General features: G+C 46.0%; 1 protein-coding gene across 1 annotated transcript in view; it reads left to right on the top strand.

Moving 5' to 3' along the window:
* Positions 1-6,208: 6,208 nt before the first annotated feature.
* Positions 6,209-18,783, top strand: part of UBA1 (ubiquitin like modifier activating enzyme 1) — an 81,180-nt gene continuing 68,605 nt past the window's right edge. The window contains exon 1 of the mRNA XM_089675251.1: positions 6,209-6,344. Within this exon, the coding sequence (XP_089531377.1) occupies positions 6,267-6,344 (78 nt within the window). The 5' untranslated portion in view covers positions 6,209-6,266. The remainder of the gene's footprint in view (positions 6,345-18,783) is intronic.

An 18,783-nucleotide genomic window follows, 5' to 3' on the forward strand; every position in this document is an offset into this window, starting at 1 on the left:
GAGTCTTTCGACTCTACCATGGCGTGTTTGTTATATGGGCCTCTTGACCTTTGTTTGCTTTGTTGGCCATCTCTCAATTGGGCTGTGTTTTGCTGTCCCAGTTGTAATGATTTGAAGAAGCCTGTGTCCTGTATGATTGGGAAAAATAACATTTCTTTATTGTATATCACATCTAAGCCAAGAAAAGGATTTTTACAGGTAAGTCAAAAATACTTTTCTGTGGCCAATCACCAGACAGTAGCTAAATATAACAAATTTATAACTATTTAAAGAAGCATGGCTACTGTACTATACTCTAAGAAATGGATTTTCAATAGTAAGTTGAAAACCTTGGATTTTTTTTTGTTTTGTTTTTATTCTTACTATCCCTCCCTATTACTGCACCTCTCTTCACACCATCCTGCAATGTTACCAAACCAATCAAATTACCTGAAAAACTCAGAAGTCATCTGATATTTTAGGGTGGTCTTCAAAGAACTTAACTAATCTTCAATCTACCAAGTCCCTACATGTCACCTGACCATTTTCACTGATGTTCTATGTCCTCAGCATGTGTGTGTATTTTTGTACCCCTGGTTCCCAATACATCCATTGGCTCTTTGTGTATAAACCACTGATTCCACCACCCATTGGCCAGTTTGCAGAGCAGCAGTTGAGTAACAAGTGCTGGAATGCTCTGTGTTCCAGCATGTAGCACTTGAACAAAGCCAATACTGGCAGGAGACTGACAGAATTACCGCAGATCACTAATGCAAGAAGGTAACCTTTCTGCTAACACCCACCAATGTTGGATGTGGAGTTTAAGCAGTACTATCATTGATGGCAAAGGGGGGTGGGGTTCCCAGTCATTACACCAATATGGGGGTTTCTTGTTACACCCACTAACGTGTGTGGGGGTTACTACTACTTCCACTAACACTGGGATTTATTTTACTCCCACTTTCTTTTCTCTGTGCATTATGGTACATCACAAAAAAACAGCATGGTCAAAATTTTTGAATGTTGGGAGTGCTTTATAATCCATTCATTTTGGAAGGACTGCCTAACTGGATACTAGACAACTCTACACCCAATAAGGCACTGTCATTTTGAAACCCTCTAGAGCAGTGGTTCTCAACCTTCCTAATGCCGCGACCCCTTAATATAGTTCCTCATGTTGTGGTGACCCCCAACCATAAAATTATTTTCGTTGCTACTTCATAACTGTAATTTTGCAGTGGGAGGAGTAGTGCCCCATCATTGGTGTCAGTGGGAGGAATAGTGTCCCATCACTGATGTCAATGGGAGGAATAGTGCCCCATCATTGGTGTCAGTGGTAGGAATAGTGCCCCATCGTAGGTGTCAGTGGGGGGAATAGTGCCCCATCGTAGGTGTCAGTGGGGGGAATAGTGCCCCATCGTAGGTGTCAGTGGGGGGAATAGTGCCCCATCGTTGGTGTCAGTGGGGGGAGGAACAGCGCCCCATCGTTGGTGTCAGTGGGGGGAGGAACAGCGCCCCATCGTTGGTGTCAGTGGGGGGAAGAACAGCGCCCCATTGTTGGTGTCAGTGGGGGGAGGAACAGCGCCCCATCGTTGGTGTCAGTGGGGGGAGGAACAGCGCCCCATCGTTGGTGTCAGTGGGGGGAGGAACAGCGCCCCATCGTTGGTGTCAGTGGGAGGAATCGTGCCCCATCATTGGTATTAGTGACACCAATGATGGGGCACTATTCCTCCCACTGACACCAATGATACTTACCTTGCTGACCCCTGCTCCAGCCTGGGCTCGCTCGCTCCCTCCCTCTCCCATGGTACAGACACTTACCTGTCAGCTGTCTTCCTTCTCCGGCCACTCTCCCCCCTCTTCACTCGCTCGATCTTCGCGGTGCCGCTTGGCTCCTCCTCTCCAAGCTCCACCTCCTCGCCGGTGATTGGCCGCCTGTGTGCCTCTCCTGAGCTACAGTTCCGGCGGCCAATCACCGGCGAGGATTGATCTTGAGGGTGTGTCCAGATGACAGGGGCGGCATGTCATCCCGCCCACACCTGCAGACGGATAGAGCAGCGGTGTCTCGGTTCCTAAGACCATCGGAAATATGTGTTTTCCGATGGTCTTAGGCGACCCCTGTGAAAGAGTCGTTCGACCCCCAGGTTGAGAACCGCTGCTCTAGAGCTGTCGGGCCAAACTTAAAGCCCTCTAATTTTCAAGTTCACCACCAATAATTTATACTGTGCAACAAGTCTTCTGGAAACCCATGCCATTTATTTGAATTATTCACAACTTATATTTACATGATCCATGCTCACTTTTCACCAAGGTGGGATTTGTGATGTTTCTTAATCACCCCAGGGTTCTTCCTCGGTTTCCATCTCTATTACTGCACTCTTCATGACATTTCTCCCCTTTCCTGCATTCCTCTTTATATTACCCTTCCCCATTCCTGCACCCGTCATACAGCCCTTCCCCATTCCTTCACCCCTCTTCATACATCCCTACCCTATTACTGCACCCCTCTTAAAACATCTCTTCTCCATTCCTACACCCACTACTCAGTGCTATTACTCCTCGACCTCTCCGCGGCTTTCGACACGGTCGACCACCCCCTCCTCCTCAAAAAACTATACTCTTTTGGCCTCAGAGACTCCGCTCTCTCCTATCTATCACAACGCTCCTTCAGTGTCACCTATAATGCTGCCACCTCCCCCTTACTCCCCCTCTCTGTTGGGGTCCCCCAAAGTTCTCTCCTCGGGCCCCTTCTCCATCTACACCTCCTCCCTTGGTCAACTGATACACTCCCACGGCTTCAACTACCACCTCTATGCCGATGACACTCAAATCTATCTCTCCACCCCTCGCCTCACCCCTTCAGTCTCCGCCCGAATCACTAGCCTTCTGAACGACATATCAGGCTGGATATCACTCCACTTCCTCAAACTACACCTTGCTAAAACCGAGCTTCTAGTTTTCCCCCCAGCCCGCGCCCCCTCCCCCTGGACCTCTCCATCATGAGCAACAACGCAACCGTCAGCCCCACCCCGCAAGCCAAAGTACTAGGTGTCATTCTAGACTCCAATCTGTCTTTCCAGCCCCAGATCCAATCATTGACAAATTCATGCAGACTCCACCTCTGCAACATCTCCAAAATACGCACGTTCCTAACTCCTGAAACTACAAAGCAACTCATTCACTCCCTTATCATATCACGACTTGACTACTGCAACTCCCTCCTCACCGGCATACCCCAACACAGGCTATCCCCACTTCAGTCTATCCTGAATTCTGCAGCCAGACTCATCCACCTTACCAACCGCTCCGTTTCTGCCACCCCCCTCTGCCAATCCCTCCACTGGCTTCCGATTGCCCAACGCATAAGATTCAAAATATTAAAATTGACGTACAAAGCTATCCATAACACTGCCCCAAACTACCAACCTGATATCCATCTACCACCCAAAATGCATTCTTTGCTCCTCACAAAACCTCCTACTCTCTAGTTCCCTGGTCTCCTCCTCCCATGCCCGTCTCCAGGACTTCTTCAGGGCTTCCCCTATCCTCTGGAACTCCCTACCCCAACCCATCAGACTATCACCTACTCTCCTCTCCTTTAGGCACACCCTGAAAACCCACTTCTTCAGGGAAGCCTACCACGCCCTCACCTAACAGCCGATCTTCTCCACTCTTCCTACCACTCCATCCCCCACAGTTATTTCCTCCTGTACCACTCTCCCCTCCCTCCTAGATTGTAAGCTCCAAGGAGCAGGGCCCTCGAACCGCTCGTGTATCGCATTGTATTGTTACTGTATTGTCTCATGTACTGTCCCCCACTATAATGTACAGCACTGAGCAAACTTTTGGCGCTATATAAATACTGTATAATAATAATACACCCTTCTTCATACATCCCTTCCCTATTACTGAACCCCTCTTCATATATCCCTTCCCTATTAGGGCTCATGTACATGGGGCATTTGGAAAACTCTTCTGAACGATGGAAACTTCTGGAAAACGTAGGTTAAAAAACGTCAGTTTAGCCATGTTTGCATTTAGAAGCATTTTTAAAAGATAACCTCAGGAGACTCTCCCAAATGCCCAGAATGCACTGAAAAACAGTAAAAAATTAACTATATCAGACAGTTTGAGAGAAATATAAAGAGAAGCAGAGAGAGCAGTATGTGTTGAGGTTACCTGTCTTTTCTGGTTGTATTCACTATGGATCCCATCGTGAGCATAATGCGGCACGTTCTACCATTTTTTTCCTTCACGCAAAACCTGCACCTGACTGCGCTGGTATACTGGGTCCATTTGAATACATGGAAGATGCTTTGTATGCATTTCTGATGATGAAAAAGGCTCTGGACAGCATATGGACATGGAAGTTGAAAAACCGCTTCCAAATGCGGTTAACCACGTTTACACGCGTTTGAAACGCTGGTAAAATCTACTGCTGAACGCAAGTTTGGTGAGTTCAAAAACAACTGTAAATGACATAGAGTACATGGACACATAGGAAAACATTAGGGAGAGTTCAGGGGCTGCTGAAAAAAATGCAGAAAAACTCCTGAACGTGAGTTTATCAGCTGCAGTGTACATGAGCCCTTACTGCACCCCTCTTCATACATCCCTTCCCCATTCCCGCACCCTTCTTCATACATCCCTTCCCCATTCGCGGACCCCTCTTCATACATCCCTTCCCCATTCCCGCACCCCTCTTCATACATCCCTTCCTCATTCCGGCGCCCTTCTTCATACATCCCTTCCCCATTCGTGCACTCCTCTTCATCCATTCCGGCGCCCCTCTTCATACATCCCTTCCCCATTCCGGCGCCCCTCTTCATACATCCCTTCCCCATTCCGGCGCCCCTCTTCATACATCCCTTCCCCATTCTCGCGCCCCTCTTCATACATCCCTTCCCCGTTCCCGCGCCCCTCTTCATACACCACTTCCAATGCCCCTCTTCATACATCCCTTCCCCATACCGGCGCCCCTCTTCATACATCCCTTCCCCGTTCCCACGCCCCTCTTCATACATCCCTTCCCGCCCCCCACTTCATACATCCCTTCCGCGTTCCCGCACCCCTCTTCATACATCCCTTTCCCATTCCCGCGCCCTTCGTCATACATCCCTTACCCGTTCCCGCGCCTCTTCATACATCCCTTCCCCATTACCGCGCCCCTCTTCATACATCCCTTCCCCATTCCCGCGCCCCTCTTCATACTGCCCTTCTCCAGACCCGCGCCCCTCTTCATACATCCCTTCCCCATTCCCACACCCTTCTTCATACATCCCTTCCCCATTCGCGGACCCCTCTTCATACATCCCTTCCCCATTCCCGCGCCCCTCTTCATACATCCCTTCCCCATTCGTGCACTCCTCTTCATCCATTCCCACGCCCCTCTTCATACATCTCTTCCCCATTCTGGCGCCCCTCTTCATACATCCCTTCCCCATTCGTGCACTCCTCTTCATCCATTCCCGCGCCCCTCTTCATACATCCCTTCCCCATTCCCGCGCCTCTCTTCATACATCCCTTCCCCATTCCCACGCCCCTCTTCGTACATCCCTTCCCCATTCTCGCGCTCCACTTCGTACATCCCTTCCCCATTCCTGCGCCCCTCTTCATACACCTTCCCCATTCCCGCACCCCTCTTCATACATCCCTTCCCCATACCGGCGCCCCTCTTCATACACCCCTTCCCCTCTTCATACATCCCTTCCCTGTTTCCACGCCCCTCTTCATACACCCCTTCCCCGTTCCCACGCCCCTCTTCATACATCCCTTCCCCATACCGGCGCCCCTCTTCATACATCCCTTCCCCGTTTTCGCCCCCCACTTCATACATCCCTTCCCCGTTTTCGCCCCCCACTTTATACATCCCTTCCCCGTTCCCGCGCCCCTCTTCATACATCCCTTCCCCGTTCCCGCGCCCCTCTTCATACTGCCTTACCTTATTACTGCACCCCTCTTCATACCCCCCTTCCCTGGTATTGTACTCTTTTTTTCTACCCTTCCTATTTCCTGCACCCTCCTTACCACCTTTCCCCATTAGTACACCCCCCCAATTACTGCCCCATTTTTCACACTCTTTCTGCCCCGCGCATCCCTTGCAGGGTACTCCCTATCTCCTCCAGTCACGTGCCTGAGCACAATGTGTCACTAAGACACGCCTCTTCGCCAAATTCGCGCGCTTCTGCCAGCCTCCTCTGCTCAACCCCTCCCCCGCCCCCACCGGTGCCGTTGACGTCATCGCCTTGAGCCGGTCTCGTGAAGTCATACTCCGCGACGCGGGAGAGATGGAGCACCGGCTGGCGAGGGAAGCCGAGCATTCATTGTGTGATCGTCGTTCCCAGGGAGAGCAGAAGGAGGAGGAGGTACGCCTCGTGGGGCAGGGAGCGATGTGTATGGCCGGATTGGGGAAGGAAGCAGGCCGGGGAGGGGGACCTTCTTTAATGGCTGGTGCAGACAGAGGCAGCATGGAGTGTGCGTGCTATACTGGCAGCTCCACATGTCTGTAGAGAGGAATACAGACCACACGTAGCCATGTGGCTGCCGTACAGCTACCCTCCCCAGCATGCCACAGCACCCAGACAACTTCAGAGCCTGCTGGGACTTGTAGTTCTGCCACCACTCAGGGCCTAGTCTGTCTGATGAGTTCTTCTGACCTCCAGCTGCTGTGGGACTGCAAATTCCAACCTGCCCCACCAGCCTTTCCACCCATGCCTTGCCAGGACTACAAATCCCAGCCTTTCCTGCTAGCTGGAGTATGCTGGGACTTGTAGTACATATGGTGTTGCCCCCCTCCCACCCTGTAGTTGATGAGGACATTTTAATCTGCAGGTTGTCGGTCTACTGCAGTGTATCTCAACCTTTTGTCAGTCATGGCACCCTTTAAAATTATGGACAGTCCTGAGGCACCCCATTCTAAAATGTGAAAAACTATTCTAATAGTTTTATATAAAGCAGCAACATCCACACATGTATACTCAACATTAGAAGTGATTTATTCTTCCAAAGCAAATACACTTGCACACTGGTACTGACTAGTATTCCATTGTTTCTCTTCTCCCTCCAGTTTTTCTCCATCACTGAGCTAATGTGACCCCAGTATTGAAGGAGAGGGGTGGGGGAGGGTGAAACTAGGATGCTGTGCAGGCAGCTGACATCCTCATTATCAGCTGATGATGTCATTGGTTGTCAGGATGCCTGTGGCTAGAAGGTCCTAATAGTGTACAATGGAACTTGTGGCTTTGTGTAACTAAAAGGCAGGCTTGATCCACTCGCTGGCTCATAAACAAGTTTTGGGCAATTTTGTAGACATTTTGCCAAGGCACCTCTGAAGAAACCCCAAGGCACCCTGGTTGAGAGAGGCTGGTCTACCGTCACAGTGGGGGAGATTTACTAAAACTGCATTTTGCATTGAAACCAATCAGCTTCCATGTTTTATTTATATAGCACCGTCAATTTACGCAGCGCTTTACATATATATTGTACATTCACATCAGTCCCTAACCCTCAAGAGGCGTACAATCTAAAGTCCCTAACTTACATTCATACATACACATACTAGGGCCAATTTAGACAGGAGCCAATTAACCTACCAGCATGTCTTTGGAGTGTGGGAGGAAACTGGAGTACCTGGAGGAAACCCACGCAGGCACAGGGAAAACATGCAAACTCCAGACAGGTGGTGCCGTGGCTGGGATTTGAACCAACGACCCTAGTGCTGCCAGGTGGAAGTGCTAACCATTTAGCCACTGTGCTAATTGAATAAACTGAAGTTAGAAACTGGCTGTCATGCACCGCTACACCAGCGTCTGTGTGCTCGATTTTAGTAAATCTCCCCCATTGTGTCATGAAGACACCTGTTCACACTGCACATCCTACTATAACTCATGCAGGCATGGATTGTTACTGTGATGGTCAAGGCTCCCCCATTTCATCTTAACACCCAAAATGTAGCAAGGAGAATTGTACTTTCAATGTGATTCTCAAGATGAGACCTTATAGGAAGCAAGGAATATTTTCATGTCACTTTGACTGCAAATGTCACACAGTTCAGGGTAAATGAGTCCTAATAGAGAATTTCTTCCCAATGAGGACACACAAATATCTACCTCACCAGATAGAAAATTGTGCATAAAAGGGGGTAGAGTAAGTGTACACTTCTAGCCTGTAATATCACAACTTCAGGCATCCCAACCTGCACCATGCAGTAGAAATGGAGATATGAGTTTTCAGGTCCTGAATAGCTTCATATATACAGCACATCAGATAAGGAGGCATTTTTTAACTCTTACCTATAGCAAACCTTTGCTTATTAAATGGGGATTCTTTGTTAGAATATACTGCAATACGTGTTCAAGCTGGCCAAATGTGTCAAAAGGATCCCTTTCTGGCCAGTTCCTACTCTGCCTTGCAGATTTGCTAACTTTTTTTGCTAAATATAAACCTATTGAGCGTGTGGATATATAGTGCCAATATGGAGCAGACACAGCTGCAGATAAAGAAATCTGCACCAAAGACAGCCGTGCACATCCACAATAGGGAAGAAACACAAAGTTTAAGGGCTTGTTCACACCATATGTACATGAAAACTGATGCGTAGATTTCACTTGCAGAGACATCAGTTTTCATGCGTGCCTCAATGAGTTTTATACATGTTAGAAATTCCTGCGCAGAAATAAATCTGCAGGTGATACTAGTGTTGTGATCAGGGTACATAGAGAACAATTGATTCCATTGTGCTTTCGCAGAACGCATGCAGAAAAACTGACGTCTCTGCACTTTGGTGTGAACGAGCCCTTAGAGATTTAGTTTTTTTTTTTTTTTTCTTGTTTGGATTGGGGGGGGGGGGGTCTACCTAGTTACTTGCATAGATAATGATTTTTACCTGCTGGTGCTGTCCACCCTCCTTATAAAAAAAATAAATAAATATTGGTGTGTATTATAGGTTTGAAATAAGATTTGGGTTTTAGGAATGATGATGTTGGGCAGATGTTTAAAAAAAAAAAAAAAAAACCCAGCAAAATCTATTTATAGTATCAGTAGAGGTCCATGACAATGGTGTATTGGTCCATAACGTTGTTGGTGTTCTCCATAATACATCATATAATGGACATGTGAGGGAAATGTTTTTCAAAATAGAGCAGCTGTGCATTTGGAAAAAAAATCAGCTGCTTTCTTTTGTTTTTGAAGCTTAAAGTTTTAAACCCTCAGCATTTTTTCTTTTAGCACATTGAGCACAATAAAATAAACATGTCCAGTAAACTAGTTGTTACTATTCTGACTCTGGCACTTGCAGCTTACAACTTTCAATGCTGCTGGCTCCTGCTCTCATTGTTGCCTTCTTGAACTTCCAATCATAGGAAAAAATTAACAGTGGACAGTGCAGTCTGAAGTCATTATGTTAGCTTGGAGAAGGGAGGAGCAAGGAAGTGTCTTGCCATCTTGGATGACAGTGCTTGTGTTTTTATTGATGCACACAGTGTAGGGGGACACATTTGTCCCTGCATGCAAGAGTGGCTCATAGGATGCTGCAAGCAAAAGGAGCCACCCTGAAACCGGAAACCCAGGTCAGTGTTCTTGGCAGCAGCTTAAACTGCAACATGGACAAGGATTGAAAGATAAAGAAGCCGCATACTCCATAAGTGGTGGAAAGCGCTTAAAGCGGTAGTAAATGGCAAAATAAAAATCTAAAAGATATTCTCCCTGCAAGTTACGAGCATAATGTGCTAGTATGTGTCACATACTAGTACATTTATGAAAGACTTACCTGAAAACAAAGCCCTCCAGCGGGGTGCTGTCATGGCTGCCTGAGGCTTCCATTTTCACCCGTGGGAGTTTCGACCATGGCCCAGCTCTCTCAAAGGACTGCACACTGTGATGTCACCAGCGCTTCTACAGTAAGTATCTCCTAAACGGTGTACATTTAGGAGATATTTACAGTACCTACAGGTAAGAGATACAAAATTGGGTTAACTTCCTCTCTAAAATAATTAAGATTTAATATCAACACAAGTCTAATCATTGGAAGAGAGAAGGCCAAATTTCCAGCACAGCCAGAAAACTGACCACGCTGTGCTCTCATGCCTAGTGTGGTCGTTTTTTTGTTTTGTTTTTTTGTTTTCTGTATATATAGGAAAGCAGAGGGACTGGCAGGAACACCAGGGATTTCACACAAAGGAAGCAATACAAAGAGAACAGGATAATTTTTCATACAAGTACATGGTACATATCAGGAATATGAAGTGTTGGGTTTATATATTCTTTAAATCTGAACTTCACAAACTACCCTTTCAGTGGGTCTCCCCTGCACTGCAAGGGTTTCTAATTTTTCCCTAGGGTACAAGAAAGGAAGGACTTTTACTTGCCTTATCTCTTCTCCCAGCAGCCAAGCCTTCTCCTCTTTCCTCCATTGATCTAAGTTGTGGGCAAGCCCTTGATGTTCTCTAATTACAATGTAGGTCTATTGGAGCTGCATTGTACGTGCTGATGTCAGAGCTGTGATAGCTTGGACAGAGATCTAAAGAGAAGAGGCTTTGGGGGACCAGACATGTAGATGGAGGAACCTGTGGGAGTTGGAGGGGGGAGTACCCTAGAATAAAATGAGCATTTAAAGCGAAGCTCCACCCAAAAGGGGAAGTTACGCTTTAAAGTCTAGTCCCTTTTTCTGCGATCGCCTAGGTGATCAGAAGTGGAAGTTGTCTTCCTACCCTCCCTCCCCGTAGTCTTCTGGGACACGTGACAGGTCCCAGAAGACTACAGGGCCATTCAGGGAGTGCAGCGCTACTTGTGCATACGCAGTGGGCACCCGGCTATCAAGCTGTAAGCTGTCACATCTGGGTGCCCACACTGAAGATGCCGGTGCCTGGAACACAAGACGGCTGGTGAAACGGGTTTCAGGGAGGACACTGTGGGATCATGGGACAGGTAAGTGGCTGTTTTTTAAAAATAAGCAGCTACAGTTTTTGTAGCTGCTGACTTATTTTTTCACAGTGCGACTGGAACTCCTCTTTAGCCTTTTGCAGTGTGGGGGAAGCCAAGATTATGATCCATCTCATATTCCTGTGTCCAGTAGCACCTTTGTAGAGATCATCTCCTTCCCAAACCTCATTTTACCTCATTTTCACAGTATCCCTGAGCTTCCCCATATATATTTGAAATCAATAGGTCTGCAGCTGAATAAAGAATTTCCTTGTTCATCTCATGGGCAAGTTCACCACCTTCAAATGGCATGTGGCCAATTGATAAACTTCAGCAGATTTTCATCCTGTAGAGCTGCACAGTGATGCATCTTGTTCCTCCTGTGGTCCTTACTACTGTACTGAACGATGCTCTTGGGCAGCATGAGGACTCCATCCCCCTAGGAGGCAGGTCCATGGTGGCCTGGACTCAGAAGGAAGTTGGGTCGAATAATGAGAGCTGTCATTCAGCCTAGAAGATTGAGGAAATCTTATGGAAAAGAAGTACTGCCAGGGACAGCTGTATGTTGAAGATGTGTATTGACAGACCATTGACAGGACGTCTAGTAATTATTTTAATTAAAAAGTAAAAATTGTAAAGCGTGATTAACCTCCTAATTCCCAAATTCAGCTGCATTTTTCAGCTTTGGAGAAGTGGGATACACGGTGGTTAGAACGTCTGCCTGGCAGCAACTGGGTTTAAATGTTTTAATCTCAAGCACGACACTACCTGCATGCAGTTTGTATGTTCTCCCTGTGCCTGCATGGGTTTCCTCCGGGTACTCCAGTTTCCTCCAAAAATCCCAAAAACATGCTGGTATGTTAATCTGTGCCTGTCTAAATTGGCCCTAGTATGTATATGTATGAATGCGAGTTAGGAACCTTAAATTGTAAGCTCCTAGAGGGCTAGGGACTGATGTGAATGTATAGTATGTAAAGTTCTGTGTAAATTGTCAGCACTATATAAAGACATGTAAGAGCTCCTGTCATCAGATCTTGCTTATTGTCAAACCATGCAGCAGAGAGAGAAAAATTCTACTCATCAGTTTCCTCAATTTTCTTTTTAAAAAATGTTCTTTTTCTGTTCTACATGTTGCACAGAATTTCGACCCTTGCTGTCCCAGTGGGGACACAGAGGGCCATCAAACTTGACAGTCTCTAACTTCTTCACTGCTCTACAGTATATAAAACAAATACAATTCTGGATTTGAGCTTTAACTCTCAGGGTGTACAATAGATCATGTTTACACAGTGTTTTATGTGCTGGAAATATTAATCTGTGTTCCATTTTAGGATTAGCACATGATCATGCAGTTTATTTTGTGATCCAAGCGGTCACTGACAGCTGCTTGAGCAGACTAGTGGTGGGATGTGACCACGTCTTATACTTGTAAACAATATTGCTTGCTAGACAACTATGTATCTTTCTCTTTGCTTCACAACTGTGTTGGCTGTGTACAGAATTGAAGTGAGGTATACACTGATACTTTCACTGGCAGGTAGAATGTGAAATTAAAAAAAAAGTGTTATAAATTTTTAGTAGAGCGAATTTTTATTTTAATCCTAGGTGGGGGGTCCTTTGTAATCTTAGCCAGCCTACTTCTTGTATGCTTTTTGATATTCCAACTGTGAGAGTTCGCCATCTAACTTTTTTTTTTTTTTTTTTTTTTTTTTTTATACCCTATACCTATTTTTTATGGCTGAAGAATACAGGAAGTAGATGAGTTTGTTTCCCCCTTCAGCTGATATGCAGGTTGCGTGACCAAAAAATTAATGTTCAAGGTTACAAAGTTTAGGTGGAGTGAGTTAAGGGGAGTGTGGGAATGGGGGGAAAAAAAAACACAAACATACTTGTTTGCAGCATTGATTTGATATTGCAGCTGTTCCCTCCCAATTATACCCCAAGAATTTAGCGATCAGACTGTTGATCGCTTAGTGCTTGGGTCCGCTCTGAGCACTGGAGTGCTGGGCTGGGGAGGGGGACGTAAGCTGCTCTTAGTGGCATGCTGGGGGGCTGAGTCAGATGCCGGTCAGGCATTTGTTGGGATTCCTGCAGGGCCTGGACCGGCTCTGCGATGTCAGCGGGCATTAGATGGCTGTCAGCTGAATTTGGATCACAGTGAGTGCAGTCCTGTGATCCACAGGAGAGAAGCATGGCCAAAAGAGCTTTGGCTGTACTTAAAATGTTGATGAAGCATTTTACTGAAAAAATGTACCTGGAAAGTGAAAAATTGTCTTTTTTCCAAGTTAAACTTCTTTAAGATGAGGCTTTGGTTCCAAAGTGATAGTTAATCAGTGAGAGGTTAAAATTCTGCGTTTTGTGTCTCCAGACAGCACCCGTTCCTCCACTACCCCTGCCAGCTCACTTAGCTATTGCACTATCCAATTACATGGTGCTTATTATGCATAAGTGGTCAGCACCATTAGTCTACTAAAGTATGGCACTGCATGCACTATCGGCCCTGTTTTGTTGAACAAGCTACAGCAACTTTGTACATGTGAAAACAGCTGCTGCTATACGTGGATGTCGAGATGTATATACATACAATGGGTATAGAAAAGAATTGCACCCCCCCCATCCCTTTTTAAAATAATCACATTTTGTTTCTTTGCAGCCTAAAATGAGAAGACAGGCACAGTTTTTGTTTTATCAAGCTGTATTTACTGGATGAAAGAGCCAGGAGGAAACTAGTCAGAGAGGCTACCAAGAGGCCTACAACAACTCTGAAGCAGTTGCAGGAATTTGACAGTGGTCATTGTGTGCATGTGACAATATCACAAATTCTCCACAAAAGTGGCTTGTATGGGAGGGTTGCAGGAAAAAAGGCAATCCAGAAAGGCCACATGCAGTCACGATAAGAAGATTCTGAGGTCCCGTAAAAAAGGTTTTATGGTCATTTGAGACTAAATGTGATAAAATTTAATTATTTGCCTCAACACTAAATTATATGTCTGGTGGAAAACCAACTCCTCATCCAAATAATACCATTCCTACAGTAAAGCATGGAGGTGTTAATATCCTGTTGTGTGGGTGTTTCTCTGCAGCAGGGACTGGAGTACTTGTCAGGATAGAAGGAAAAATGGATGGGGCAAAATACCGTCAAATTCTTCTGGAAAATCTGCTGCCCTCTGCCAGAAAGTTGTCAATGGGAAGAAGGTTTACTTTCCAACTTGACATTGACCCAAAGCACACAGCAAAAATGACCACTCGGTTGAAGGAGAAAAAGGTGAATGTCCTTGCATGGCCTAGTCAGAGCCCAGACTCCAAACCCATTGAAAATCTGTGGAATGATTTGGTGACTGCAGTCCACAAACGGTGACCTCAAATTTATCTGAACTTGAGCAGTCCTGCAAATAAGTTGTAAATACAGCTGGGTAAAACAAAAATGGTGTTTGTCTTCATTACAGGCTGCAAAACAACAAAATGTGATTACTTTAAAAGGGAGGGGGGGTGATTCTTTTCTATACCCAGTGTGTGTGTGTACGTATGTGTGTGTGTGTGTGTGTGTGTGTATGTGTGTGTGTATATACACACACACACACCCACACACACAGTGAGGAACAGAAGTATTTGAACACCCTGCGATTTTGCAAGTTCTCCCACTTAGAAATCATGGAGGGGTCTGAAATTCACATTGTAGGTGCATTCCCACTCAGACAGAATTTAAAAAAAAATCAGGAAATCACATTGTATGATTTTTAAAGAATATATTTGTCTTGCACTGCTGAATGTAAGTATTTGAACACCTGAGAAAATCAGTGTTAATATTTGGTACAGAAGCCTTTGTTTGCAATTACAGAGGTCAAACGTTTCCTGTAGTTCTTGACCAGGTTTGCACACACTGCAACAGGGATTTTGGCCCACTCCTCCACACAGATCTCCTCTAGATCTGTCAGGTTTTGGGGTTGTCGCTGAGCAACACTGAGTTTCAGCTCCCTCCAAAGAGGTTCTATTGGATTTAGGTCTGGAGACTGGCTAGGCCACTCCAGAACCTTGATATGCTTCTTACGGAGCCACTCCTTTGTTATCCGGGCTGTGTGCTTCGGGTCGTTCTCATGTTGGAAGACCCAGCCACGACCCATCTTCAATGCTCTGACTGAGGGAAGGAGGTTGTTGCTCAAAATCTCACAATAAATGGCTCCATTCATCCTCTCCTTAATACAGTGCAGTCGTCTTGTCCCCTTGCAGAAAAGCACCCCCAAAGCATGATGTTACCACCCCCATGTTTCACAGTAGGGATGGTGTTCTTGGGATGCAACTCATCCTTTTTCCTCCAAACACGACGAGTGAAGTTTAGAGCACAAAGTTCTACTTTGGTCTCATCTGATCACATGACTTTCTCCCATGTCTCTTCCATTTTTCTAACAATTGCTCCAACAGTTGATCTATTTTCACCAAGCTGCTTGGCAATTGCCCTGTAGCCCTTTCCAGCCTTGTGGAGGTCCACAATTTTGTCTCTGGTGTCTTTTGACAGCTCTTTGGTCTTGCCCATGGTAGTAGTTGGCATCTGACTGACTGTGGGGTGGACAGGTGTCTATAAAGAGCTCAGACAGGTGCTACTAAGTTAGATTAATGAGTGGAGTAGAGGTGGACTTTTTAAAGGCACAGTAACAGGTCTTTGAGAGCCAGAATTCTTGCTGTTTCTTAGGTGTTCAAATACTTATGTTCAGCAGTGCAAGACAAATAAATTCTTTAAAAATCATACAATGTGATTTCCTGAAATTTTTAAATTCTGTCTCTGAGTGGGAATACACCTACAATGTGAATTTCAGACCCCTCCATGATTTCTAAGTGGGAGAACTTGCAAAATCGCAGGGTGTTCAAATACTTCTGTTCCTCACTGTATATAGCACTATATTGGCAAAAATGTCTGTGCTTACCTACCTCCTTTTCCTGCCAGCATTGCTGCTTGCAGTATAGTAGCCGCTCAAGATACACTATGTTGCCAAAAGTATTGGGCCAGCCCTTCAAATCATTGAATTCAGGTGTTCCAATCACCTCCATGTCCACAGGTGTATAAAATCAAGCACCTAGGCATGCAGACTACTTCTACAAACATTTGTGAAAGAATGGGTCGCTCTCAGGAGCTCAGTGAATTCAAGCGTGGTACCGTGATAGGTTGCCAGCGGTGCAAAAAGTCCATCCGTGACATTTTTTTTGCTACTAAATATTCCAGTCAACTGTTACTGGTATTATAACAAAGTGGAAGCAACTGGGAACAACAGCAACTCCATCACGAAGTGGTAGGCCAACTGTCTTCAGAGTCAATAGCTAAAGACTTCCAAATTTCATGTGGCATTCAGATTAGCACAAAAGTGCGTAGAGAGCATCATGGAATTGGTTTTCATGTCCGAGCAGCTGCATCCAAGCCTTACATCCCCAAGTGCAATGCAAAGCGTTGGATACAGTGGTGTAAATCATGGACTCTAGAGCAGTGGAGACATGTTCTCCTGGAGTGACCAGTCGTGCTTCTGTCTGGCAATCTGATGAACATGTCTGGGTTTGGCAGTTGCCAGGAGAACGGTACTTGCCTGTCTCAGGGGTGTGGAAATATTTTGAAAAAACTACTTGTCCAGGGACTAAATCGGTGTCCCAATCTACTTGTCCATCCTGACAATCTTCTTGTCCCAGATAACAAAAAAAATAATTTTAACCAAAACTATTTACATCTGCTTTAAGTAATGTCTGGGGCTTTTAAAAACAAAAGGGGCTCTATGGCGACTTTAATTATTTCTAACATTGCGCTGTTTATCTCTTCCTCCCCTCCCTTCCTGTCTCCAGCACCGCACACGGGGACTAGCAGGGAGAGGAAAGACCTTGCAGTGTAATGGGCACAGATTGGGTGCTCGTCGGGAAAGGGGAGTGTCGGGCTTATCCTTTATCCCTTTCCCTGCCATCTCGTCCAGCATCAGTGCTTGACGTCACAAATGCGCTTCTGGAAGAATGGTCAAACATTCCCATAGACACACTCCTAAACCTTGTGGTCAGCCTTCCCAGAAGAGTTGAAGCTGTTATAGCTGCAAAGGGTGGGACAACTCAATACTGAACCCTACGGTCTAAGACTGGGATGCCATTAAAGTTCATGTGCGTGTAAAGGCAGGCATACCAATACTTTTGGCAATAGTGTGTGTGTGTGTGTGTGTGTGTGTGTGTGCGCGCGCATGTATTGTCTTTAATGGCTCCACAAATATGGCAGCTACCTCTGATTGCTGGCCCTTTAACCTAGAGAAAGTGAGGCTGTAAAGTAATGCTAGAGACTAGGGCTTGACAAATCCCAGGCACCAGGTCACGTCATAGCGTCTTCTTGTGGTGCTTCTCTCTTGGTGTCTGAGGAGGAGTCAGCAGGAGAGACACCAGAGGAGCTAAAGGGGGGTGGGGGAGAACATCTGATACTCTGCCGTACACTGGACGTAGGGGCCTGCCCAGGGCACTGAGGTTTAAGGGCTCAGATATGCTCAACGGATGTGCTAGATGGGGTGGGGAGGGGGGGTTCGAGGCATAGATGTATTGGGGAGGTTGGAGGCATAGATGGGGTATTTGGAGGCACAGGTGTGCTGGATGTGGGAGGGGGATTGAAGGCATACAGGTGAAACTAAAAAAATTAGAATATCGTGCAAAAGTTCATTTATTTCAGTAATGCAACTTAAAAGGTGAAACTAATACATGAGATCGACTCATTACATGCAAAGCAAGATAGTTCAAGACGTGATTTGTCATAATTGTGATGATTATGGCTTACAGCTCATGAAAACCCCAAATTCACAATCTCAGAAAATTAGAATATTGTGAAAAGGTGCAATATTCTAGGCTCAAAGTGTCCCACTCTAATCAGATAATTAAGCCATAACACCTGCAAAGGGTTCCTGAGCCTTTAAATGGTCTCTCAGTCTGGTTCAGTAGGAATCACAATCATGGGAAAGACTGCTGACCTGACAGTTGTGCAGAAAACCATCATTGACACCCTCCATAAGGAGGGAAAGCCTCAAAAGGTAATTGCAAAAGAAGTTGGATGTTCCCAAAGTGCTGTATCAAAGCACATTAATAGAAAGTTATGTGGAAGGGAAAAGTGTGGAAGAAAAAGGTGCACAAGCAGAAGTGATGACCGCAGCTTGGAGAGGATTGTCAGGAAAAGGCCATTCAAAAGTGTTGGGGACTTTCACAAGGAGTGGTCTGAGGCTGGAGTCAGTGCATCAAGAGCCACTACACACAGACGGATCCTGGACATGGGCTTCAAATGTCGTATTCCTCTTGTCAAGCCGCTCCTGAACAACAAACAACGTCAGAAGAGTCTTACCTGGGCTAAAGAAAAACAGACCTGGTCTGTTGCTCAGTGGTCCAAAGTCCTCTTTTCTGATGAGAGCAACGTTTGCATCTCATTTGGAAACCAAGGACCCAGAGTATGGAGGAAGAATGGAGAGGCACACACTGCAAGATGCTTGATTTCCAGTGTGAAGTTTCCACAGTCTGTGTTGATTTGGGGAGCCATGTCATCTGCTGGTGTTAGTCCACTGTGCTTCATTAGGTCCAGGGTCAACGCAGCCGTCTACCAGGAGATTTTGGAGCACTTCATGCTTCCTTCCGCAGACGAGCTTTATGGGGATGCTGACTTCATTTTCCAGCAGGACTTGACACCTGCCCACACTGTCAAAAGCACCAAAACCTGGTTCAATGACAGTGGGATTACTGTGCTTGATTGGCCAGCAAACTCGCCTGATCTGAACCCCATAGAGAATCTATGGGGCATTGCCAAGAGAAAGATGAGAGACATGAGACGGAACAATGCAGAAGAGCTGAAGGCCGCTATTGAAGCATCCTGGTCTTCCATAACACCTTAGCGGTGCCACAGGC

The sequence above is a fragment of the Staurois parvus genome, unplaced genomic scaffold (genome assembly GCF_062004578.1).
Source record: "Staurois parvus isolate SC_StPar_1 unplaced genomic scaffold, SC_StPar_1.0 ptg000154l, whole genome shotgun sequence".
NCBI lineage: Eukaryota > Metazoa > Chordata > Amphibia > Anura > Ranidae > Staurois > Staurois parvus.